Raw genomic sequence first — 26,354 nt, 5'->3', positions numbered from 1 at the left:
ATGAGTTTGGCCGGGTCACGGGGAGCGGCAGGATTGGGTCGCCGTTCCGAGGGAGGGGGAGGACTCAGCGGGGGGAGGCTCGCCACATACAACAACAGCCCCGATCGCCTCGGAGTCACAGTCACATGGAGACGATGCGGCCTGGAGAAGAAGGCGTGTCGCTCTCCGGATCGTTAGATCCGTTCTTGCTGCCGGGGGACGTGGTCGTATGTGTGCGGTGTATCCTAGATAACATGCGTAATTGATATAGATAGGATACAATTGATTAATAAAAATATTGTTCCATAGTTCAAATAATGTGTGCAAGAACATGTGTGTTAATTCTGACTTTTTCTTACTTCTTAGATGAAAGCAACAGGGCTCTGTTGCTTTATTACTTCCACGTCTCAGTTCCATGCATCCTGATATTCATCGCATTTGCCATATGGGGTAAAATTGAAGGTAAGTCTGCCTGCTTTGCTTTGTGCAGCTATTTCTAACAGTGTTCATGCTGTGATCCTTGACTATCGAGAGTGTAGACATGCAAGCCTCCCCAAAACACCCGCCTGATTATTTTAACACCACAGGCCCACTGCTAAGCTCTGCACAGACATGAGTCAGAGGAATACTCTTTTTACGAGCAGCTTTAGCAAGCAGACCGTGGGCACCCAGTCCACCAGTGGGGGTTGCTTGAGAGTGAGAGAATGTGGATCTTGGCCAACTCAACCCTACCTAACTCTGGGCAACGATGGTGACATCACATGCTTCAGTGGAGAGTGTATACTTGTATATGCTCCCCTGCATCAGCTGCAGAAATTGCAGCATCAGTGTGAATGCACAGATTAATCAGAAACCACTAATCACTTGAACGTTACCATACTTTCTGCAGGGTCCTGCAGAGTAGCCATTCCAAACTGTGGAGAAAATAAGTGAAAAGGATAAAACTGATAAATAAAAAATACAGAGCTTCTCTGTATTACAGAGAGTCTTGGCACTGCTTGTGTTCTGATGTCCATTTTATTTTGCAGGTTCCTTTCGAGAGGCTTATGTTTGCTCTGTTATGAATCTCATGAGGATCCTAAGGATATTTAAGATGTCTCCATATACACCTCCTGGTATGTTTTTATTTTATAATGCAGTAGTGTATTATCATAATTACAAAATTCTGCCTCCTATATCACAAGATTTTATGTCCATATCCAATATTTTTTTCTTAGCTTAAAAATGAAGGCTTATCAAAAGTCCTTCATAGTGAGGCATTCTGTTTAGTTAGCTAATTTTAAACCAGCATGAAGACCAGAGAGCTGTCTTTGGGGAAAAAAGCAAGCCATTTTGAAGCTTAGAAAAGTGAGGAAATCGATCAGAGCCATTGCACAAGCACAATCTCCACAGGGCAGGGGTGAAGGTATCTCAATCAACCGTTCGAAAAAGACTTAGTGAGCAGCAATATGGACACTATACCACAAGATGCAACGGAAGGCAAGATTACAATTTGGAAATAAGTACAGAGATGAACCGATCACCTAACCTTTTTCAGAGAAGTAAGCCTTTTGAAATGTATCGTCGTATTGTCAACCAGAATGTTCTCCTTGTAGTGCGTCACGAGGATAACCACTCTCCTTATCCCTCCCCTTTCATTGACTGGGAGCACAGTCTGTCAATCATAGCTAATTGACCGTTCTTGTTACCACACCAAGTCAGTTGGGGTAAACTTTTATTGTGGGAAATTTAGGCTTAGAAAAATATGTTTTAAAATAAAAAAGTATGCATTGTATTTCATTCTTTTTGCCTAAAGACAACTGGCAAGTGTCACATTCAAACCACCATGTTACTCTTTTAAAATGGCTGGTTTCTTTTTACAGGTCCATGTCACATTAGACTCTCGAAATTGGCTGTGCCATTGGAGATGTTTGTCATTACAGCAGGGTTCAATTCTGGTAAGTACATACTGCATAGAATTATTTTAGTGCCTTTACAACATGGGTTGCATTTTCTTTATTATATGACATGGTTTAAAATGTAAACAAGTTGTCGGGATGATTTTTAACATTTGAATAATTTATTATTCCTTCAGCTGTGTATGGCTTTGCTGAAGTTGACCAGATTATTATGGTAGCAGGGTTGTAGTTAGGGTCCCCCATTCGACTGGAATTTTTTAGGGCCCTCTCCAGCTGTGGGATAATATATACAGTACTGTGCAGAAGTCTTAGGCACCCTTTTTTTTATTATATATAAGTTTATTTTTTTGTGTGTGTTAGTATAAAAGAACACGTTTTTCATTTCCAAATATTCATTTTCCAAAAGATTTACTTTTACAGAGACATTTTTGTTTTTAAATGTAACATATTACTGGGGCCGGGGCCTCTCTGTGTGGAGTTTGCATGTTATCCCCGTGTTTGTGTGGGTTTCCTCCGGGTACTCCAGTTTCCTCCCACATTCAAAAGACATGCAGGTTAAGCTGATTGGAGAGTCTAAATTGCCCATAGGTATGAGTGTGTGAGTGAATGGTGTGTGTGCCCTGTGATGGACTGGCGACCTGTCCAGGGTGTATTCCTGCCTTTCACCCAATGTATGCTGGGATAGGCTCCAGCCCCCCTGCGACCCTGTTCAGGATAAGCGGGTTCAGATAATGAATGGATGGATGGAAAAATGACCAGCGGTGAGGGAGGCCATCAAGCTGAAGAAGGAGGCCTTTCGGGCTTGGCTGGCTCGGGGGTCCCCTGAAGCAGCAGACAGGTACCGGGTGGCCAGAAGGGCTGCGGCTTCAGCAGTCGCCGAAGCAAAAACCCGGGTATGGGAGGAGTTCGGGGGCGCTATGGAGAAGGACTTTCGGTTGGCCTCAAGGAAGTTCTGGCAAACCATTTGACGACTCAGAAAGGGAAAGCAGGGCTTGTCTCAGCAGGGGAGGAGAACTGCTGACCCGGACTGGGGATATTGTCGGGCGGTGGAAAGAGCACTTCGAGGAGCTCCTGAACCCGAACAACACGTCCTCTGTGGAAGAGGCAGAGCCAGAAGACTCGGGGGAATCTGCACCTATATCCCTGGCGGAAGTTGCTGAGGTAGTCAAAAAGCTCCTCAGTGGCAAGTCGCCGGGTGTAGATGAGATTCGCCCTGAGATGCTGAAGGCTCTGGACATTGTTGGGCTGTCTTGGCTGACACGCCTCTTCAGTGTTGCATGGAGGTCGGGGACAGTACCTGCAGAGTGGCAGACCGGGGTAGTGGTCCCCATTTTCAAGAAGGGGGACCGGAGAGTGTGCTCCAATTATCAGGGTATCACACTCCCTGGGAAAGCTTACTCTAGGGTGCTGGAAAGGAGGCTCCGACCGACGGTCGAACCTCGGATTCAGGAGGAGCAATGTGGCTTCCGTCCTGGTCGTGGAACAGTGGACCAGCTCTTTACCTTGGCAGGGTTGCTGGCGGGGTCATGGGAGTTTGCCCATCCAGTCCACATGTGCTTTGTGGACTTGGAGAAGGCTTTCGACCGTGTCCCTCGGGGAACCCTGTGGGGTGTACTGCGGGAGTATGGGGTACCGGGGCCATTGTTACGAGCCATCCGGTCCCTGTATAACCAAAGTGAGAGCTGTGTCCGCATTCTCGGCACAAAGTCAAGCACGTTTCCTGTGGGTGTTGGACTCCGCCAAGGTTGCCCCATGTCACCGGTCCTGTTTGTGGTATTCATGGACAGGATCTCAAGGCGCAGCCGAGGTGAGGAGAGTGTCCGGTTTGGTCGCATCTCTGCTTTTTGCGGATGTGGTTCTGCTGGCTTCATCGGACCGTGACCTTCAGCACGCACTGGAGCGGTTTGCAGCCGAGTGTGAAGCAGCTGGGATGAGAGTCAGCACCTCCAAGTCTGAGGCTATGGTTCTCTGCCGGAAAACGGTGGATTGCTCCCTCCGGGTTGGGAACAAGTCTTTGCCCCAAGTGAAGGAGTCCAAGTATCTCGGGGTCTTGTTCACGAGTGAGGGTAGAAGGGAGCGTGAGATCGACAGGCGGATCGGTGCAGCGTCAGCAGTAATGCGGGCGGGAGGGAGCTGAGCTGGAAGGCGAAGCTCTGAATTTACTGGTCGATCTACGTCCCAACCCTCACCTATGGTCACAAGCTTTGGGTAGTGACCGAAAGAACGAGATCGCGTATACAAGCGGCCGAAATGAGCTTCCTCCATAGGGTGGCCGGGCTCAGCCTTAGAGATAGGGTGAGGAGCTCGGACATCCGGAGGGAGCTCGGAGTAGAGCCGCTGCTTATTGAAATTAATTTTGGACTATAAGTTTTACTTCACAAAGGACTACATTCCTACAATAGCCATGGATGGAGTTCTTTGCCATCCTAATCAAATTGTACCACGGTGATCTCATCCACTATAATAACATCCAGTTTGCCATCTATCGTGATCCATGTGAACGCAAAAAAAACGCTGAAAAAGACCATCATAGTTCCTGGATAATAATGTATGGGAGAGGAGGTGAAGTGATTATAAATATTGTTCTGAGGATAAATATGAAGGTTTCTGGAGTTTGAAGAGACTGTATATTTATACAGCTTCCTGGCTGTGATGACCCTAATGTTCAAATGTGTAGAATGTACAGTATATTCCATGCCCTGGCCTTTTCACCAAAGAATGATTCACTTATTCATTTTAACTTCCATTAAAATGCTTGATTGGCTACAATTGACATGATAAATGAATAATTGTATAATATGTAATAATTGGCAATAATTGTTTTTTAATTTCTTTTTTTGGAAATGTCTGTAACAAGCATCTTATTGCCCTGAGCGAAGACTTGAGGGTAGAAACATTAATAAATACTGAGTATATTTTCATTTTAATCGTGACATTATGGTCAGTGTTAGAAAGCTAATCAAACTTTTACTGAATTTCTGGACATTTTTACATTGTCCTTTGTTGTAATGTTCTGTCAGTGTTCTGTGCACCATTTCATTATCTCTCAATTCTTTTCAAATCAGTTGCTCTTCAGCCATCATTTACAGACCCTACAAAAAACAGACCATGGCTTGGAGTATATTTTGGAGTGATGCTATTATCTGGATTAATAGCACTGTGCATTTCCGGTAAGAATATACATTTTTCATTTTACAATATTGTAAAATATGTTTCCCATTCATGCGCTTACTATCAGTGATTGGCTGCAAATGTCCAGTGGGATATATTGCAGCATTATGAAATAGTGCAAACCTTACCTTAAATAAGTGTGTTTATTATATACCATTGACTTGCTATGTATTATGAATAGGCAAGATTTCCGCACGTGGGATCCCTCATCCGTGCACAAGGATTTTGTTTTGTGTGGTTTTTTGTTTGTTTGTTTTTTTCAATCAGAATTAATTTCCTGCCTTAGCCCTTTTGTACCTTAGCCCTTTGATTTCTTGGATTTTCACCCTTTGCTTGTGTTCCCGACTATTCTTTTGCTTGCTGTTTTTGGTGTTGTCTTGGATTATCCCGTACCACAGGACCCGTGGTCTGCGTAGGGTCCTCAGTGCTGTGCGTAACAGGCCCTTGCAGGCATGGGAGGGCGTCTTCCAACAGAGGTGAGTGACCTGTGGAAATGGTGGATGGTGGATGTGTCCTGTGCCCTTTTGGTTTTCTGTGTTTTCATTAGGCCCACAGCACACACCTTAGGTTAGGAATCTCTCTCTAATGAAATCTAATGAGGAGCATTACGGTTTGACCAGCACCTGATATGTACAATTTGATATGTTCGTTTCCCAGCAGATGGAGGGATTCCTAACATATGGCATGGGTAAATAGGATAGGTAAGGTGAAGGTTTAGTGTAGGCATGGTAAGTTAAGCATTACTATGGTATGGCAATTGAACGGTAATGCAAATGATGCATTATTTGAAATTTGTTAGTATAGTCCCTAAATTGGAAAATGTCCATTTCACATTCAGTTTTTACTTTATCAATGCAGTCCTGTAGCACAGTGCTTAATGTTTGTATGAGTGGAATCCTGTGTTTCTCATTAATATCCATCTGTTTCTCATGTTTATGCTTCTGCACATAACTGTTCCACCTGTCCCTATACAGCATGACCAAATACACATCTGACCTAGTGACATTAATTTGTGCCGCAGAAGGGCAAGACTGAAATGTGTCCACATGCTTTTGTAACCAGAAGTGTCAAACACCGTTATTTTCTGTGCTTACAGGGACAAAACCTCTCCTTGTGGCTCTGTTGCTACAATTCAGCATCAATTTCCAATTAGTCTGCTTTATGATCTTCATGCGTGGACAATTTTTTGTTGTAGTGGGTAAGTTGCCCTTTTATTAAATAATTCATAACGAAAAATACCTACTACATGCAGGGCTAACAGACACAGCAAAGGAAAGCCAAAACGTAGTCGCGGTCACAGGTAAAAGTTTGATAACAAGTAGATAATAATAATAATAATAAACTTTATTTATAAAGCACATTTAAAACAACCATGGTTGACCAAAGTGCTGTACAAAACCAGGCAATAAAATTAAAGATAAAATGAAATAAAATGAAATAAAATGAAATAAAATGAAATACATGTACATTATCTGGATTCCCCATTTATGTCTGACATAAAGGCCTCACTAAAAAGGTGGGTTTTTAACAAGGATTTAAAAACATCTATGTTTTGGGCAGATTTAATATGTGGCGGTAGGCTGTTCCACAACTTGGGGCCAGCTACCTCAAAGCCCCGGTCACCCCTCCTAGCTCTCCTCGACATAGGGACATCCAAGAGTTGCTGATTGCATGATCTAAGTGATCTAGCTGGGGTATACATATTGACGAGTTCAGACAAGTACGTAGGTGCTAGACCATTCATTGCCTTAAAAACAAATAATACAATTTATTTATTCTGTAACGGACAGGAAGCCAATGTAGGGATGACAGTGCTGGTGTAATATGCTCCCGTTTCTTTTTGCCAGTCAGAAGGCGGGCAGCAGCGTTCTGCACTAGCTGCAGATGGCAGAGAAAGGACTGGTCTAAGCCTATATATAGAGAATTGCAGTAGTCCAGCCGAGATGTTATAAAAGCATGGACCACTCTTTCCAAATCTTTTTGAGAAAGATAGGCCTTGACCTTGGCTATTTGTCTTAACTGAAAAAAGGCAGCTTTGACAACAGCACTAATTTGCTTCTCAAGTTTAAAGGCACTGTCAAAGGTGAAACCAAGGCTTTTCGCAGCAGGAACATTTTTGGGGGCCAGGGGGCCCAAAGCACCAACAATGTCCTCCAATTGAGCTGGATGTCCAAACATAATGACCTCTGTCTTATTTTCATTTAAATGCAGGAAGTTAGCATCCATCCAGTTTTTTTTCCAGTCTTTAAGACATGCAAGTAAAGGCTGCAGTGATTTCTTGCATTGAGATTTTACAGGTAAGTAAATCTGTACATCATCAGCATAGCAATGGAAAGAAAGGTTATGCTTCCTGAAAATTGACCCCAGGGGCAGCATATATAAAGAAAATAATATAGGACCTAGAATAGAGCCCTGGGGGACTCCACAAGTGAGTGGGGCTGTATCTGAGGAGTAATCTCCCACATGGACAGAGAAACTCCTGTCCAATAGGTACGACCGAAACCACTCCAAGGCAGCCCCCTTAATACCCACACAGTGTTCAAGGCGAGATAAAAGAATCTCATGATTCACGGTGTCAAATGCCGCTGTCAAGTCTAAGAGCACCAGGATAGCAGGCTCACCAGAGTCTGTAGTTATTATCAGATCATTAAAAACTCGTAAAAGGGCAGTTTCAGTACTGTGCCGAGGTTTAAAACCAGACTGAAACTTTTCACAGATGTCATTTTTATCTAAAAATGATTGTAACTGAATAAAAACTGCTTTCTCCAATACTTTAGACAAAAAAGGTAACTTGGAGATAGGCCTAAAGTTAGAGAGAACCGAGGGGTCAAGATTTTTCTTTTTGAGCAGTGGTTGCACTACAGCATGTTTGAATGCAGCTGGGACACATCCTGAACTGAGACAGGTATTGATTAGCAATAATACGCTAGCACCAACTGAATCAAAAACTTCTTTGAGAAGACGAGAGGGGATGCTGTCTGAGGAGCAATATGTAGGCCGCAGATGCTTAATTATATCTGAGAGCGAAGGGAGGGATATAGGCTCAAACTGGTCAAAAATGGCAGAGCACAGAGATGGAGGAGGGTCAATGGTAACACTAAATGTGTTAACACTCGTGTGGGCTAGCCTAAGAGTAGAGACCTTCTCAATGAAAAATTTAAGAAAATTTTCACAGAGTGTGGGTGAAGATATGATGGGGGATACATCACGGGGGTTAATAAGGGAATTAAAAACATTAAAAAGAACCCGAGGCTTGTGGGTGTTTTTGGAGACTAAGGTAGATATATACTCTGTTTTGGCAGTTTTAACAGCTCTCTGGTAGTCTGATAGGCAACTACGCAGGATTTCTAGAGAGACATGGAGTTTATCCTTTTTCCACTTTCTCTCAGCGCGCCTGCAAGCATTAAGCCACGGCTCTGAAAGTGCTTTGGTGCGTCTAAGCCTAAAAGGAGCAACAGAATCCAGTATTTCAGAACATGTAAAATTAAACATGGAGATAAGCTCCTCAGCACTGAGAGCACAGTTCGCATCCAGCGCACAAATCGAGGAAACGCTGAAAATATCAGAGAACTGTGATGCGGTCGACTGGTTGATTGAGCGCAAACGGCGTGCGGAGGCACGCGATTTGATTCCCGAGCAAGGGATAGAAGATGTAAACAGGACAGGTAAATGGCCTGAGATACATGCTGTTGTACAGATTTCATTTACAGAAACAGATAGACCAAACGATAAGACAAGATCCAATGTGTGTCCCTTTTCATGTGTCGGGCCAGATACAGATTGGATGAGATTAAAAGAATCAATTAAGTGCAGAAATTCCCTGGTTAAAGGTCTTGATTCTCAGCACACATGGACATTAAAATCACCTAAAATTAAAATATGGTCATATTTAACCATGATCCCCGACAAAAAGTCAGCAAAATCATTAATGAAGTCCGTGTTACATTTTGGCGGACGATAAGCAACAGCGCAGAGCACCGGGGAGGACAGGTTCATTTCAAAGAGCTGCAACTCAAAACTAGAGTAACTAGGTGTGGAATGACACAGTCGGCACATGAGATTAGATCTAAACACTGAGGCTATGCCTCCACCGTTACCAGTGGTGCGAGGGGAGCTGAGGAATGAACAGTCAGGGGGAAGGAGTTCAGAGAAAGGTGCATATTCGTCAGCATGGAGCCAGGTTTCCGTAATAAACATAAAATCCAATCCCCGGGAGATAAAAAAGTAATTTAATAAAAAGGTTTTATTTACTATTGACCTTGCATTTATTAGAGCCATGCGAAGGTTTACCTGTTGAGTAACAGTCAAATCGACACTGGGGGAGGGAGAATTTAAGATATGTGCAACTGGACAGAGCACTCGCATACCACGGCAAGCCTGACTATCACGACAGTAGGGGTCAGACAATCTAGGCCTATTGGTCACACGAACAGGAATAGGGATACCTGCAGTAAACACATTAGAACAGAAGGGGGGGATCACATCAATAGGCTGTGTTTTGACCCTGGAAGGGAAAGGATTGTCCCGATTTGATTGTCAGTCACGTGGGGCATAATCATTGGCACAGTGCACAGCATGTAGAATGTTTGCAGCAAGCACACGTGAGCCCAGCTTGTTTGGATGGATTCCGTCCGCCGTAAAAAAGGAGAACTGATTCCAAAATAGGTTAAAATTGTTGATAAAACCTATGTTATTTGTTCTGCAAGCGGACTGGAGCCAGGTATTAAGACCGAGGATTCGGCTGAAACGTTCTGCTCTCCCCCCCAGCATAGGCAAAGGACCAGATATAAAGACTGCCTTTCCACAGTCATTTAAAAACTTAAAAAGGTCCTTGAAATCTTTTTTCGTTAGCTCTGACTGTTGACGAGCGGTGTCATTTGTCCCAACGTGTACAATAATCCGGCTAATAGATGACAGGAGCGACAGCATCAGGCCCGGTAGCTTACCCAGGATGATGGGGACCGTTGCTCCAGGAAAGCAGTGTGTAGCTGCATTCGCAAACCGAAGTTTCCGGGTAATCGAATCACCCACTATAAGGGTTGTTGGAGAGAAAAGGGAACGAGGTTGAGAAGGGACAGGCGCCTTCATAGGCCTGCAATGGGAAGTAGAGATCATCTCCCCGGGAGAGGGGCACTGACGAGATGAAGGGGCGAGGGATCTACGCGATCGCGTCGGCGACCCCGGGGAGCGTGTCCGGGCAGGCAGAGGCTGCGGCAGGGCCGCAACATCACACCTGGGAGGACTCCGCATTGGACCAGGGTCAGGAGAACCACCAGAGTGGCTGATCACCGCCTCCCTGAGGATCCTTCGTCGGGAAGCAGAGGCCGCTGCCCGGTGTGAAGACCGCCGGTCTGGTTTCTGAGTGGAGGAGAGTGTCACTCGAGCGGAGCCAGGCTCGCTCAAACCGCGAGCAACATGTAGGTCCGAAGTATTGTTTTCTTGGGGGTCTTCCCAGGGCTGAGTGAGTCCGTCCAACACTTGGAAGGTGTTCGTCAGCCGCAACTCTTCTGGGACTGGGGGTAAGGAGGTGCGCCTTCCTTGTCGGCTGCCCGTCGGGACAGTAACCCAAGCAGCATTAGCTGTGGAAGCTGGAGTGCTGCAGTTCTTTGGCTTAGCCCCTAGCTGTGACCAATCCTTCGAAGCCGCCCCCGCCACGGGGAGCTCGGCCTCGGGGCGAAGCAGCGAAACAGCAGCATCAGTTCCACGGGGTTCCATAAATGAATCGAGGAACAGCTCGTCCTCTTTAATGGAGTGCAAGACGGAGATCCGTCCTTCCAGAACTGCAATCCTCTCATTTAAACTTTTACAACTTTCGCAGTGTAAAGAGGTCAGGATTGACATTTTATTATTCTGTAATACGGTAATACGTCTCTCGCCGCGGGGTAGGCCGCCCGAGCCTCGGACTGGAGTACCGAAGGCCTTTTTGGAGCAAGAAGGTTGGTGGAAAATAAACTTGTGTGTCCGTGCTCTTCTGCTGGTAGTTTCTGCCGGAACTTCTCCGATGTTAACTGGTAGGGGCTGTGTTCGAAATGGCATACAATTCCATACAAAACTTAAATAGAAAAGTTTTTTAAGTGTGCAAATTGCTGAGTTTGAGGAAAACCTCTTTGTTGCCTATCTTTGACCACCCTTTGTTGCCTATCTTTGACAACTATCTTCTTGCCCCTTGAATAGTGGTCATGGACGATACGATGTCACAAACTAATGACTGCTACACAACAGGAGCGCTGATTTGTCGCCAAACAGATAGTCCAAACAGGCAGATAAACAAAAACAAAACCCAAAGTCACAAACTGGGAATCCAAACAAAGTCCAAACACAGCAGGTCAAACACGAACAGAAGGAGAATCCAAAAGGCAGTGGTAGAGGTACACAAAACGGGTTGACGCACAGGCAGATCAGACAGAGAATCAGCTGGAGAGAATGGCACGAGCACATTACAATCTGGCAGAGAACGAACAGAACAGACAGGTTTAAATAGACAGGTAATGAAGGGAAACGAGATATAAGGTGTGCATGATAATCAAGAAGTGGGACACAGGTGACACGAATGAATGACATGAATGAACAGACTACAGAAAGCACAGAGGGAAACAAAAGGCAAAACACTGGGGACAGAAACACGGATATAGAAAACACAGATCATGACACATGGCACTGCATTTGTCCATATGTAACGGCCATCTCGGTCTCCAGAGCTTTTCTGGCATATTCTCTAAGAATACCAAAACTCTGTCACAACAGAGTGTGCACAAGTTGATTGACTTCCATGGAAGACACTGCTAGAGTCTTGATTTCATTGGCTTATAGTTGTATATTTCTCTCTCAGTAATAGAGGTGTTTTACTATATTTAACATGTAAAAGGTATGTACAGTGGGAGCAATAATTATTTGATCCCTTGCTGATTTTGTTGGTTTGCCCACTTACAAAGAATGGAACTGTGTGGAATTTTAATCATAGGTACATTTTAACATTGAGAGACAGAATATCACAAAATAATCCACAATAACAACATCATATGAATTTAATACATTTATTATCATATTTTTGCATGAAATAAGTATTTGATCCCCTACCAATCAGCAATAATTCTGGCTCCCACAGACCAGTTAGTTTTCCATTAAGAAGCACTCCTAATTTCAACTCATTCAGTTTGTTGGAGCAATTATTAGAAAATGGAAGGAACGCAAAGTCACCGCCAATCTCCCTCGGTCTGGGGCTCCATGCAAGATCTCGCCTTGTGGGATATCAATGATCATGAGAAAGGTCAGGGATCAGCCCAGTACTACACAGGAGGAGCTTGTTAATGACCTGAAGGCAGTTGGGACCAGAGTCACGAAGAGAACCATCAGTAAAACACAACACCGTGAAGGATTAAAATCCTGCTGTACGCGCAAGGTTCCTCTGCTGAAGAAGGCACATTTACAGGCCCGTCTGAAGTTTGCCAAAGAACACCTGGATGATCCAGAGGAGGCTTGGGAGAAGGTGATGTGGTCAGATGAGACCAAAATAGAGTTATTTGGCATCAACTCGACTCGCCGTGTTTGGAGGAAGAGAAATGCTGAGTACAACCCCAAGAACACCATCCCCACTGTGAAGCATGGAGGTGGAAACCTTATGCTTTGGGCGTGTTTCTCAGTTAAGGGGACAGGACGACTTCACCGTATCGAGGGGAGGATGAATGGGGCCATGTACCAGGAAATTTTGGGCGACAACCTCCTTCCCTCAGTGAGAGCACTGAAAATGGGTCGTGGATGGGTCTTCCAACATGACAATGACCCAAAACATACGGCCAAGGCAACAAAGGAGTGGCTCAAAAAGAAGCATATTAAGATCCTGGAGTGGCCTAGCCAGTCTCCAGACCTAAATCCCATCGAAAATCTGTGGAGGGAGCTGAAGCTTCGAGTTGCCGAGCGACAGCCTCGGAACCTTAAAGATTTGGAGAGGATCTGCAAAGAGGAGTGGACCAAAATCCCTCCCAAGATAAGGTGCAAACCTGGTGAAAAACTACAACAAACGTCTGACCTCTGTGCTTGCCAACAAAGGTTTCTCCACCAAGTATGAAGTCCTATTGTTCTATGGATCAAATACTTATTTCATGTGAAAATATGATATTAAATTTATACGATGTTGTTATTGTGGATTATTTTGTGATGTTCTGTCTCTCAATGTTAAAATGTACCTATGATTAAAATTCTACACAGTTCCATTCTTTGTAAGTGGGCAAACCTACAAAATCAGCAAGGGATCAAATCATTATTGCTCCCACTGTACACTCACCAAGCACTTTTATTAGGAACATTTTAACTTTATTACACCTACACCTACTAGTCCAGAAACGCCGACAGTTTGACCCACTTAAGAAGAGGCTACGAGACCTGGACTGTACATACACAATGATCTTTCCCTGCACGCTGAAAGTGGTCCGCGACAGTAAGACCAAACTGTTTCGCTCCCCTGAAGAGGTTGAGGTTTTTCTAGCCGAGTTCTCCGTTGATTCTCCATAATATCCAAGTAGTGCTATAGCCTACCGATACTGATAATCTTTTTTTTTTCTTTTTTTTTTTTTTCTTCTCTCTCTCTCTGTCTTTGCTCTTCCAACCCTTGTCTTCTCTCGTCTCATTTGTACTTTTTGGATTGACTGTAATTTCGACTGCTCCTCCTTGTAATGCCAAGAACTACAAACAACTTGTAATAGTCTATGTTGCATGTTGTTGATCACAGGCCGGTTAACTTTCGCTGCCATAGCTACTATACCGAGCCTGCACATGGAGCCTGTTTGTTTGCCGTAAAGCAGTTGCAGCTGCCGCAAAACGTAGGCTTAATGTAAAAGGACTGAAGTAAAAACAAATGGGGAAGTGAAGAAAAATAATGAGTAACTGTTAATTTATCTTAGTTATGAAGACTCAAATATTAAAACTTGTCAGAATAATATAAAAATATGAAGGCATCCGAAGTTTATCCTGGAATGTTCTGGATGATGGATGCACAGGCCATGTTCTATTATTATTATTATTATTATTATTATTATTATTATTATCATCATTATTATTATTATCTTATTTAATCCATAATTTATCTATTTCCTTTGGCCTATATTATCTCTCAAAGGTCTTGGGCCCTTAATTTATTTTCTTGTTCATGAGCTATGCAGACTGAGCTGTTTGTTTTTATGTTGCCACTTGATTTGCTCTATCCTTTTTTGTTGTGTGTGTGTGTGTGTGTGTGTGTGTGTGTGTATGTGGTGCGTGCTATGGCTCTCCTGCCTTCCTCTCTCAGACCCTTCCCTTTCCCCATCCGCTATCACTACACCCTTGATCGATAATTGATACAGCTAAAGGTCTAAAAATTATGCACTTGAATATAAGAAGCCTTCTCCCAAAAATTGACTTAATTCGAGTCTGGGTTGCTCAGCACAAACCTGATGTACTTACTTTTTCAGAAACATGGTTGCACAGCAAGATATGTGACAATGAGATCAAACTTGATAATTATATGCTATTCAGAACAGACAGGGGTCTTTTTGTTAAGTTAAAACTCCATGAAAATAAACATCTCACCATTGGTAGCATCTATAGACCTCCACCTGTCCATCCCGACTCAACTAAATGTATATTATCTACCCTCACTTCACTCGAACATCCAGGTGAAACGATTATCATGGGCGACTTCAACAGCAACTGGCTTGACCGCTCTTCATCAAATGATAAAACCCTTTTTAAAAGTGTAAACCTGACCCAGTTGATCAATGAGCCTACCAGAGTCCACACCAGATCTAAGTCTTTATTAGACTGGATCCTTGTTACGCATCCTGACAGAATTAAAAAACTCTGGTGTTTTATCTGACTGCTTTAGTGATCACTCAGCTATCTTCTGTGTATGGAAGATTAAATCTCTCAGTCTTCCTCCAAAATGCATTAGAGTTAGGCAATGCAAGAACATCCACTTTGATAATTTCACACATGATTTGATTTCAATAAACTGGGACAGGTTTTCACTTATACCTTATGCTGAAGATGCCTGGAATTATTTACATTCTGAACTCGCTAGAGTCATTGATAAACCTGCCCCCTGGAGGGAAATCAGGGTCAAGGGTAAACACTTACCCTGGATCAGCTCTGACCTGATTAGTCTCTTTAAACAACGGGATAAAGCTTGGAGGATCTCCAGAGAAACCAAGGATCCTGCTGACTGGGACAAATATAGATCTCTAAGGAACATATGTACAACAAAAACACGCAATGCTAAATCAGACTTTTACAAAAAACAGCTATCTGATGATATGCATAATCCTAAACAGTTCTGGAAAACTATGAACAATATTCTCAATAAATCAAACAAAAATACCAGCACCCAGATTCGATTCAACAACAACATTATAACAACAATAACATGTGATTCTTCTAGTAGCTCTACCTGTACAAGTTCATTTTCTTTTCGAAAGATTCTACCTGTCGAAGTCCAATGTGCAATCAATGCACTAAAAGATGACTGTGGAACTGGACCAGATGGCATTGAGACTAAATTTATCAAGTTAGCTGCTCATATCTTGATGTATCCACTCTGTGACTTATTTAACCTCTCATTATCAACCTGTGCCCTCCCGTCCACCTGGAAATGTGCCATAGTTACTCCACTTCATAAGGGAGGTGACCCCCATGACATTAAAAACTACCGTCCTATTTCTATCATAAATTCTATAGCCAAAATCTTTGAGAAACTAATCTTCAATCAATTATCACGCTATGTTACTGATCTGAACATCTTGTCCCCATGCCAGTCTGGTTTCAGGCCTAACTTCTCAACAACAACAGCTCTCTTAAAATTTACAAACGACGTGTTTACTGCTTCTGAGAATGGCAAACTCACTGGTGTAATTTTTCTTGACTTAACCAAGGCATTCAACATTGTTGATCACTATTTACTTCTTGATAAACTGTATTCCATTGGTGTCTCTCAGACTGCACTACTATGGTTTAACTCATATCTTCACAATAGACGCCAGTGCGTCAGTTTCAATGGAAGTCAATCCGATTACTTAATTGTCGAGAAGGGAGTACCACAAGGCTCATCATTAGGTCCACTCCTTTTCTCCATTTTTATTAATGACCTTCCTAAAATTTGCTCTGACTGTCAAGTACAACTATATGCCGACGACACTGCAATTTACACATCTAGCACTAACAGATCTGCAATTGAGAGATCCTTGCAACGTGAGTTTGCCTCTGTTCAGAAGTGGTTCTCACTCAACAAACTACTGCTCAACAAAAGGAAGTCATGTAGTATGTTGCTTGGCACCAGACACGGTCTGAGTGATGCCTCAGACCTGACTATTTCTTTTAATGATGGATCACCTCTTGAACATGTGACTTCTTATAAATACCTTGGACTTTGGATCGACCCAGTGCTTTCTTTTAAACAACATATTGAGACTATCACTAATAAACTAAGTCGCAATTTGGGCGTACTGTATCGCTCCATAAATTGCTTTACTTTTCAGATGAGAAACAGAATCGTTACACAGTTGTTACTGCCAATATTGGATTATGCTGACATTGTTTATCAGAACACCTTCGAAACACATCTTCAACCCCTCAATGTTATTTACAATAGTCTCTGTCGATTTATTCTAAGGTGTCCCTATCAAACTCATCATTGCTCTATGTATGAAACTCTGAACTGGTTACCCCTCAATGCTCGAAGACATTACCATTGGCTTCAATGCATTTTCAAATGCATCCACTTTAACTATCCCGCTTACCTAAAGCATTATCTAGTACCACACATATCCTCATACTCTCTTAGACATATACAGCAACCTTTCTTCTCTGTTCCCAAAACCAAGAAAGAAATTGGCAGACGCGCCTTCACATTCAAAGCTCCCTCCGACTGGAACAATCTACCCGTCAACATCAGAACAATTATCTCACTAAGTATATTTAAGAACTCATTATTACCCTTTCTTAAAACGTCATGTTGCTGCTTTTAATGCTACTGTCTTCCTGCTCCTTTACCATTGCATCACTGTATTTGCTTGTTGGTTATTTTGTTACTATTATTATTATCATCATCCATCCATCCATCCATTATCTGAACCCGCTTATCCTGATCAGGGTCGCAGGGGGCTGGAGCCTATCCCAGCATACATTGGGCGAAAGGCAGGAATACACCCTGGACAGGTCGCCAGTCTATCGCAGGGCACACACACCATTCACTCACACACTCATACACTCATACCTACAGGCAATTTAGACTCTCCAATCAGCCTAACGTGCATGTCTTTGGACTGTGGGAGGAAACCAGAGTACCCGGAGGAAACCCACGCAGACACGGGGAGAACATGCAAACTCCGCACAGAGAGGCCCCGGCCGACGGGGATTCGAACCCAGGACCTCCTTGCTGTGAGGCGGCAGTGCTACCCACTGCACCATCCGTGCCGCCATTATCATCATTATTACCATTATTATTATTATTATTACTACTACTATCATTGTCATCGACACATTCTGTTGTACCTACCTCCTACTTATTTTTTATGGGAACGATGTGCGGGCTGGATCGGTAAATGAGAGCCTCTGTGTATGTATGGTGTACATGACTGTGTTTGTACTGTACTATTGTATTGTATTGTATTGTATGTTCTGTGTTGGACCCCCTCGAAAACGAGATGGCTCATCTCTAGGGGTTATCCATTAATACAAATTTGAACAATACTTATGCGATTATCTAATCAGCCAATTGTGTGGCAGCAGTGCAATCATGTAGATACAGGTCAGGAGCTTCAGTTAATGGTCACATCAACCATCAGAATGCGGAAATCTAAGTTTTGATCTAAGTGATTTCGCCCATGGAATGATTGTTGGTGGCAGACAGGGTGGTTTGAGTATCTCAGAAACTGCTGATCTCCTCTGATTTTCACATACACTAGTCTCTAGAGTTTGCAAAGAATGGTGCAAAAAACTTTTAAAAATCCAGTGAGCAGCAGTTCTGCAGACTGCAGACAGAAACATCTTGTTAATGAGAGATGTGAGAGGAGAATGGCCAGACTGGTCAAAGCTGACAGGAAGGTAACACAAATAACCACACATTACAATATACAGTGGTAGAAGAGCATCTCTGAACACACAATGCATCATTACATGACATTACATTACTGGCATTTGGCAGACGCTCTTATCCAGAGCGACGTACAACAAAGTGCATACCCATAACCAGGGATAAGTTCGCTGAAAGACCCTAGAGGGAAGTACAATTTCAACTGCTACCATCATAACATTAAATGGATAGTCTACAGCAGTAGAAGTAGAAAAAAACAAGTCAAATAAATACCAAATAATGTGTTCACTGAGTGTATTTCCTAAAGCAAAGGGATTCACCAGCATCAGTTAATAACAACAATCTTTTTTGTGTTCCTTTCTGTTTTTCAGCGTTGTTTCAAGTTAAAGTTCTACTGTGTCTTGCCTTTGGATTCATTTCATTCATATATTGTCTGGTCAAATGTGGATGTAAGTATAACGTGCTACATTGTACTGATGAAGGCCTTTTTTTATTTGTAATGAGGACGTTGAATCCATACAATTTGCAGTGCCGTTTGTGTATGCTGGCTTATGATATTCCCACCCCTGCACTATGGAGGCTGCTGGTGATGTCACTGACTGCTGTTTTAGGGTTTTTCTTCACAGCTCTTAGGATTCATCTTGTCATGAATTGCTGATTGCAGGATTTATTTGGCTTTCTTTCAGGTGTGTGTCAGAAAGTCTTCCTTCTGCTTTGGTTCATTCTTGATATTCCATTGAGCTTTGTAACTCTGGACATCATTTTGGAAGAAGATAAAGGTATGGAATTTAGTTTGTGTTGATGTATTTAATAATTTTTTCTCCTGTTGATTAAGCTTAGTCTGCGCTGATGTATTGCACGTTTTCATAAAGAGACTTCTCACCCCCATTATTACATTATTATTCAACATAAGCAGACTGTCTGTAGGCCTGGTCTTCAAACCCCCATGCCCCAGTGCAGTGACGAGGACACTGTAGGAGACGCCGTCTTTCAGATAAGACGTTAAACCGAGGTCCTGACTCACTGGGGTCATTAGAGATCCCATGACACTCTTTGCAAATAGTAGGCAGTTCCCCTTTGTCCCAGTTAAATTCCAAACCCTGGGTTTTATTCAACCTGCCACCTAATCACCCCTAAAATTTGCCAAAATTTGCCATTTGTTGAGCCTAGTTCCCCTTTATCACTGTAAAGTGCTTTGAGTGTGAGTGTTGAGCTATATAAATATACCTACCAGCCTACCTAGCTACCTACCCAACCACCTACCTACCTATCGTCCTTCCTTCCTGATAAATCCTCTGCTTTCTCCCTGTCTAAATAATGAAAAATAGGGCAGAAAAAGTGTAAAAATAAAATGCTTTGTTCACAACCTTAATGAACTGATATGTGTGTTACTGCAGAACTACAACCTGTATGGATGTGTTTCTATGTATTCCTCTACGTCATGACTGCCACAGCGGCCTTTCAGCACAACACTGATGATTATGATGATGTTGAATGGGGTACAGTATCATTTGTTAAATGCCTTTTTATCATTGATTGTGGAGCTTGATAGACTTTGGACTGGTTTTGATTCCTATTTTATCCACATAAACAACCAATTTGAATTATCTGTCATTGTTTTTATAATTATTTTTCTGTATCAGGAGTAACTGTACGACTAGTAAAAACCAGGATAGAGTGACATAATTAAAAATGACAGCTACATTTAACACATCAGTGTACATAATGAATCATTTTTATTCAAGTAAATAAACGTACTTAAGAAACCGATTTCATCTGAAAATCGAGCATGGTATTTTTACTTAACTTGCATACTCAAACTGCCCTCCTTGCTTTTCAGATGTAGCTCATATCCTTGTGTACGTGTTTGGTTCTACTTTAAGTGTCATTAATTCAGTTGCTCTAGCAACAGAAGTGTTTCTGAAAGCAGGTGAGTACAGTAAAAATATTTTGTACCTCAGTGAAAACATCTGTGGTGATTGTCCCCTTGTGTGAGAAGTGTGTGGATACAGTGGCTTCAGAAAGTATTCAAAGTTTGCATTCCCTTTTTGCATACTTTATTGTGTTGTAGATATAGTCATTTAAATTGATAAAATTGCCAAAAATGGATAAGAATTGATAAATGTTTATCAATCTACACTCACTAACCTATAATGGCACTCCAAATTGTGGTCAGGTGCGTCCTGTTTGCTTTAATTGTGTGCAGTACCGGTGTGGACCACTGGAGGGTGGTTTGGTCATTTGACAGACTTGTCAACCTATTTACTCACAGGTGTAATCATTTCAGTGCAGTCAGGCCGCACCCTCGATAAACCCTCCTCTCACAGCACTCTGTGTAATTTGCGTTACGCTGAGGCTGGTAAACGTTATTGCTGGGTCTCTGAGTTTGTTGGAGTCTAACTCCCCCTTTGTTAGAATACACTATTTTCATTGAGAATAGTGTTTGTGGGAGTCTACTGTGTTAGTTTATTTGCTCCTGCAACTTTTTGGGATCAGTTTAAGTTCACCTTCTTTATCCTTCTGTTTGTGAGAATTTTTCTTCCCTGGTGGGGTAGTTTTCAGTTAAAGGTTATTGCTCCTTTTACCTTTTCGTTTTCCTGTCCCTTTAGTCTGATTTGCAGATTTGGTGGTTGTTCGTTTGCAAACAGCTTTTAGGAGCCCTGGTGTCTGCGTTTGGCCTAACACCCCAAGCCCCACCTTACAAATGATCCTTATCCTTGTGTCTAGAACTTGACTGTAGTCCACCTGTGGCAAATTGAATTGATTTGACATAGCTTAGGAAGGCACACACCTATGTACACTGCACACACATTCAGACTGCAGGTCAGGACAAAACCAAGCCATGAAGGCCTGGGAACTCTCAGCCTCTGCAATACAATTGTGGCGAGGCATAGATCATGGCAGGGGTATAAAACCATTTCTAATGATTTGAGTCTTCCCAGGAGCACAATGGTAGACATTTGGAACCACCAGGACAACTGAGTAATCGGGTAAGAAGGGCCTTGGTCAGGGAGGTGACCAAGAACCCAACGGTCACATTAACAGAGCTTTGGGAGAACTTGTCGTTGATATGCAAATTCAAACTACCGGCAAACTGAATGTAGCATTCTACTATCCGATATCTACATAAAAATAAATAAAGCAATACATCCTTGGACACATGTTGCATGCAACGTTACTAAGTTGAAAAATTGAGTGTAACCACTGTTCATAATTTTATTAAATCCATCGATTTTCCAACTTTTTTTTTTGTCTAGAACTGTAATCACTATCCAAGGGTTTTTTTAAGAGTTGTGTTCTATCTAATGTTCACCAGAGCTACCTGACCTAAATCTTCCAGAACCGTGTAGTTTTAACTATTTCTAAAATCAAGTAGAATTGTTGCCATAAAAGAAACCTCCTTAGACCAGTAGCATCATTATCCAAATCAAAAATATTGAGTCAAATTTACCTGCCTTAAATGGACCACATTAATCGTGTCACCACAATGATTGCCCTGCGCAATATAAAATCAAATGCATTGGCAAAATGTACCATTACGTAAAAATATAAGCCAAATTGTACAGAGTTATTCCATGCCAGGAGATTGGACCACGTGTTTTGGTGTAGGGTTTTTACGTTCTACGAATGAGTGGGGAGGACTATTTGAAACTTTTACGTTGGCGCTGATTATGTATGGGAAGCAGTGTATACTGCAATTAGTAATCTGTCATAAAATTACTATTATCTGAAATATCTAATCTAATCACAAATTTAGTATTTTAATTAATAATTAAAATAACCGATATTACTGATTGAATATACAGATAACCTGAAGGTTGGAGTTCTTCGGAAGACTGATTTGACTCGGCTCTCATGTCATGCAACACCAAAACAGACACCGGGTTTAAAAAAGAGAATTTATTAAACAAAGCTACACAAGGACTAATCTAATCAAATGAATGCTAACAAGGGATGCTATCGGGAATGCTAACCAAGGAATGTAGGTGTGGGTGCGTGCGCGTGTACGCGCGTACCTACGCTTTGTCTTGGATAAAGGAGAGGTGTGTGTGTGTGTGTGTGTGTGTGTGTGTGTGTGTGTGTGTGCGCGCGTGTCGGTGAGGGTGTGCGCGTAATTGTACCAGAATTTGTTTTGTCTCCGGACAAAGAGAGGGGAGGATACACGGTGTGTTTGTATAGTGTGCATTATTGGTTATTATTGGAGTTTGGAGAGTTAGCTGTGGTTAGGAGTGTCGTGTCTAGGAATCTTCAAGTCCTTTAATCTTCTCCAGAACTGAACCCCGACTGTCATTTTTACACCCATTTTATACACAGTTACTCCACCTACAAATCCTCCTCAAACCTCATTCTAGCAAATCACCCACACTGTTCTTATCGTAACTCCTCCCAAAGCTCCCCACAACGTCATTGTGGCAAATCGCCAACGGTCCTTATGCTCTGCCAACTCTGTACAAAGTTCAGGGCGTTCTGCCAACTACGAACAAAGTTCAGGACTCCCCCTGTCCTCACCCTGCACCAGCTCTTGGCAGAGTGGAAAACTACCAGACCTCATAAAGTTCTGGATGCCCCCTCCCTAACACATACGTCACTCTGTATCTTTCGCTTTTATAAGACGAACTAAGCAGCAGTAATCATTGAAAATATACAGACATACTAAACATTTGATCAATTATTCTCTTCTAAGTGAGTAAATGTACGTTGCATTCTTTGCATTCTTTGCTCTCATTTCAACAGTTTTCACTGTGGTTTCTTGCGTTTTCATAAGCTCAGCTATAATTAATGTTCTAGGTTCATTTGATTTGATAACAAGCAGCGTACATGGGATATATTGATTATAAGTCACTTGCATATAGATACACTTCTGGCATAAAACATCGAGAGTCCCGGAGAAATCAGCTGTAAAGGCATATCTCACTCTGTGTCCTTGACTACACAGTTTGAGACGCCTCCCCCCCCGCCAGCTGGCTCACTGTGTAATTCTAGCACAATTTAGCAGTTAATCAGTTTGAAACTATACAGGGTACATATCATACTTTAATATGTATATATTGATACACATTTAGCATACATCGTCGTGAGTTTTGGAGGAACCAGCCTGCTCACTAAGGTGGAGTCTGATTTTGTCTTGTGATTGTTTATCATGCTTTTAGGAGGGAGATCTTTTGTTCTGTGAATTTTCCCCTACAGGAGTAAAACACGTGTGTGATTACTGTGCAGGTTACGTAGGCAATAACGGCAAACCGATTAACATAAATAAGCTACACATATCTCGGCCACTGTCTGAGTGGGCAGGAGGGTAAGAGAGAGAACCTCTGCCGTTGTCCGAGTTGGCAGGAAGGTTAGAGGGCAGCAATGGGGTGAAAGGAGGGCAAAAGAGAGAGAGACTGGACAATGGATTCTCCTAGCCCTTATAGTGTGAAAGTTTATTGCTTCCGCCCTTACGGTATTGGCTTAACGATACCTAGATGTCACGCCGGTGTTGTGTTGCAAGTGTCCTGTGGTGTCACGTGGGAAATGTAGTTACGTGGTCCCTACATAATTATGAGATATAAAATTCCATTAATTTCGCCGATAGAAGCATTTAACATTTGGGTGTTGCCATGAAAAGTGTCACATATTGCCAAAATGCCAATAATATAATATTTGTAACTTGTTTATAATAAAATAAAATGTAAAAATGTATACAATTACCCCCAAAATATCTTTACTTTTGGAGATACCACCCTCCAAAATTAATCCCCAATGAAAAAAAGTGCATGTTTTCTGATGCTCGATATGAATTCTACACCCATATCTACCCCTAGATCCATTTTCCTTACAAAGTTAGGGACCTCTAAGCATCATGTCGTGCCATGCCACGTTTTTTTGACGAGGCACCCGTCAGACTTTAAATGGCTCTACTGGCAAAACCAGAGTATGAGCTCAAATGTTCAGGAATTCTATATCTCATGATTATCTACCAACACACGGAAAAAGAAGAAGATCTGAGAGGTGCTGTGGTGCCTCCTGGAGTTGGCATGGAATGGCTCTGTAGAAACCTGTATTGCTTAAAATAAAAGTAAAATCATCAGTCACCTATAGTATCCTACCAAAAAGACCAATCGCCTATCCATATGAAAGGGCGGTCTGTGGCGTAGTGGTTAAGGTACATGACTGGGGCCCGCAAGGTCGGTGGTTCTAATCCACAATTGCCACAATAACAGCCCTTGAGCAAGGCCCTTAACCCTGCATTGCTCCAGGGGAGGATTGTCTCCTGCTTAGTCTAATCAACTGTACGTCGCTCTGGATAAGAGCGTCTGCCAAACTCCATTAATGTAATGTAATGTAATGTAATGTAATCCCATTTTGCATGCCTTTGGTTACATGGTTAACCGTTGACCGAATGGGATGGTAAATGTTTAACTGATTTTTTTTTTTTTTACATTGCTAGTGAATACTGAAGCTCAGTAGAACCACCACAAAACAGGTGGCATAAGGTCCAATTCACATAAATGATCATTTGTGTATACAGCCATGAATATGGTAAATAGTACACATGGTAAATTGGCCAAGTCAGTATGTATGGCATATCAAACTATATACGTGTAAGGTACACAGTACAACAGGAGGGACGATCTCGGGATAAACAAGCTGTGGTTTTGTATTTTGACCATAAATTGTCTGTCAGTAACATTATGTTTTTTTAAGGCAGATGACCTTAATCTTTAGACTTAAGCCTGATTTATAATTCTGTGTCGAATCTACGCAGAGGCTACGCCGCGTAGTTACATTTCTGGGGAGGTGTGCATCAGGCTACGCTGTGGGCTATGGTGTAGGGAATGCAGCTATGCGTAGAAGTATGAATCAGGCTTTAGACAAAGAATAATATAATTTTCTTAATTGTAATCTAGTTGTGCGTTGTGGCAACATGTTGCACTGCCAATCAACAAATTCAGCTAATCAATTGATAACTGATATCTTGGATAATAATGAACAAATGAAATAAAATGCATGCATTTTACATGTTGGATATGTGAGGGGTTTTAACTGATTTTCGGTATTGAGAGTGGCGAATGTTAAATGAAGGTGTTAGCCGTTAAAACCGCTGGATTTGGAAAACGTCTTTTATTTAAACTGACACGAAAGTGTTAAACACTAATTGTAAATGTGACCGTCTCTGAGAAATGTGTTGTACTTGTGCTGACTCTGGAAATCACAAGGCCGAACTGTGGGATTCTCTGTAAGGTTTTTATTATGCATGTCTTTACAGAGAAAGGGGAGCGAACTGTGGAAGATTTTTGGTTGATCGTCTTGCCTTTTGAATCTTTATTTTTGGCCTTTTGGGTTAGTTTACAGATGTATGCATACTGTAAGTATCCTTTGGAAATATTGCTAACATTTGGTACACTTCATATTTGTCCGATATTTCTCAGATATTACTCACTATTACTAAAATTGCTTCAAATTGAAGAGAACATCTTGCATGTGGGGTATTCTAGCTGCCAACTGTGGTATGCTAGTTTGGAAGTTGATGTATTCTTCAAGGGTTCTGATTGTATCTGTATGGTTACACTAGGACTCAGAACTGTACTGTCCTGTATGTTAATGCAATATTGTAATTTTGTGCTATATTTTGACCATTTTTGTCACTTGGATTGTAGATAGGCGGGAAAGAGAAGAGTAAGTACAAACTACTTGAAATGAATTCACTTGCCTCAATTAGCAGCGCATTAATTTGGTATACATCATTTTAAGCATATTCTTTGATGTTGCTTTTGGTTATTACAATATTTCAGAATAGACCATGTGAAAAGCTTCATTTTTCAAATGTTTTAGTTATATATTCTTAGATGTTAAATATAAAATCAAGATATTGTGAAAACCCTTCTAAATTAGGGGAATTAATTGTGCCTAATTTGCTTTCACTGTTTGTTGCAATATTGTCATTTGATTTTTACTTAGAATAAGACATGAATTGATGCGCATTGCCCAGTGCTGCCGAAGACGAGTCCAATCATCTCGGCATGATCAGGTGTCAGAGACCGAGCGGGATCTGGGGTGGGGGGGGGGGGGGGGCGAGCTCAATCTGGGCCGTGACTGGATCGCTCAAGATCCCAAACAAACCTCAAAATCAGCCAGGAAGTTAACGGATTTAAAGGTACATAAGTAAATAGGTCATTTCGGACTTCTAACGGAGAGGAATCGCAGCAACAAACACGCTGAAACCACAACACTATTTATCCCAACACCGTTTATCTCTGTGAACGTTG

The 26,354-nt window shown here is 42.1% G+C and overlaps 1 protein-coding gene across 1 annotated transcript; it reads left to right on the top strand.

The window, feature by feature from the left end:
• On the top strand, positions 1–26,090 carry LOC133142212 (uncharacterized). The gene is made up of 12 exons (XM_061263288.1): positions 1–172; positions 346–441; positions 1,008–1,094; positions 1,842–1,916; positions 4,943–5,047; positions 5,447–5,524; positions 6,145–6,246; positions 18,477–18,554; positions 18,792–18,884; positions 19,503–19,604; positions 19,946–20,035; positions 25,355–26,090. The coding sequence occupies exons 1-12, from the start codon at positions 1–3 to the stop codon at positions 25,747–25,749; spliced, it is 1,473 nt and encodes a 490-aa protein (XP_061119272.1). The 3' UTR covers positions 25,750–26,090.
• The last annotated feature ends 264 nt before the right edge of the window (positions 26,091–26,354 follow it).

Source organism: Conger conger, chromosome 12, assembly GCF_963514075.1.
Source record: "Conger conger chromosome 12, fConCon1.1, whole genome shotgun sequence".
Lineage (NCBI taxonomy): Eukaryota > Metazoa > Chordata > Actinopteri > Anguilliformes > Congridae > Conger > Conger conger.
Note: the sequence above shows the minus strand (reverse complement) of the source record. Positions and strands in the feature narration are given on the sequence as shown.

Excerpts from the sequence above, each read along its gene's own strand:
- LOC133142212 (XM_061263288.1), top strand. The coding sequence starts at position 1 with ATGAGTTTGGCCGGGTCACGGGGAGCGGCAGGATTGGGTCGCCGTTCC. Across the intron at positions 18,555-18,791 it reads TTGTCTGGTCAAATGTGGAT|GTGTGTGTCAGAAAGTCTTC; the intron begins GTAAGTATAACG and ends GCTTTCTTTCAG. Across the intron at positions 19,605-19,945 it reads TTATGATGATGTTGAATGGG|ATGTAGCTCATATCCTTGTG; the intron begins GTACAGTATCAT and ends CTTGCTTTTCAG.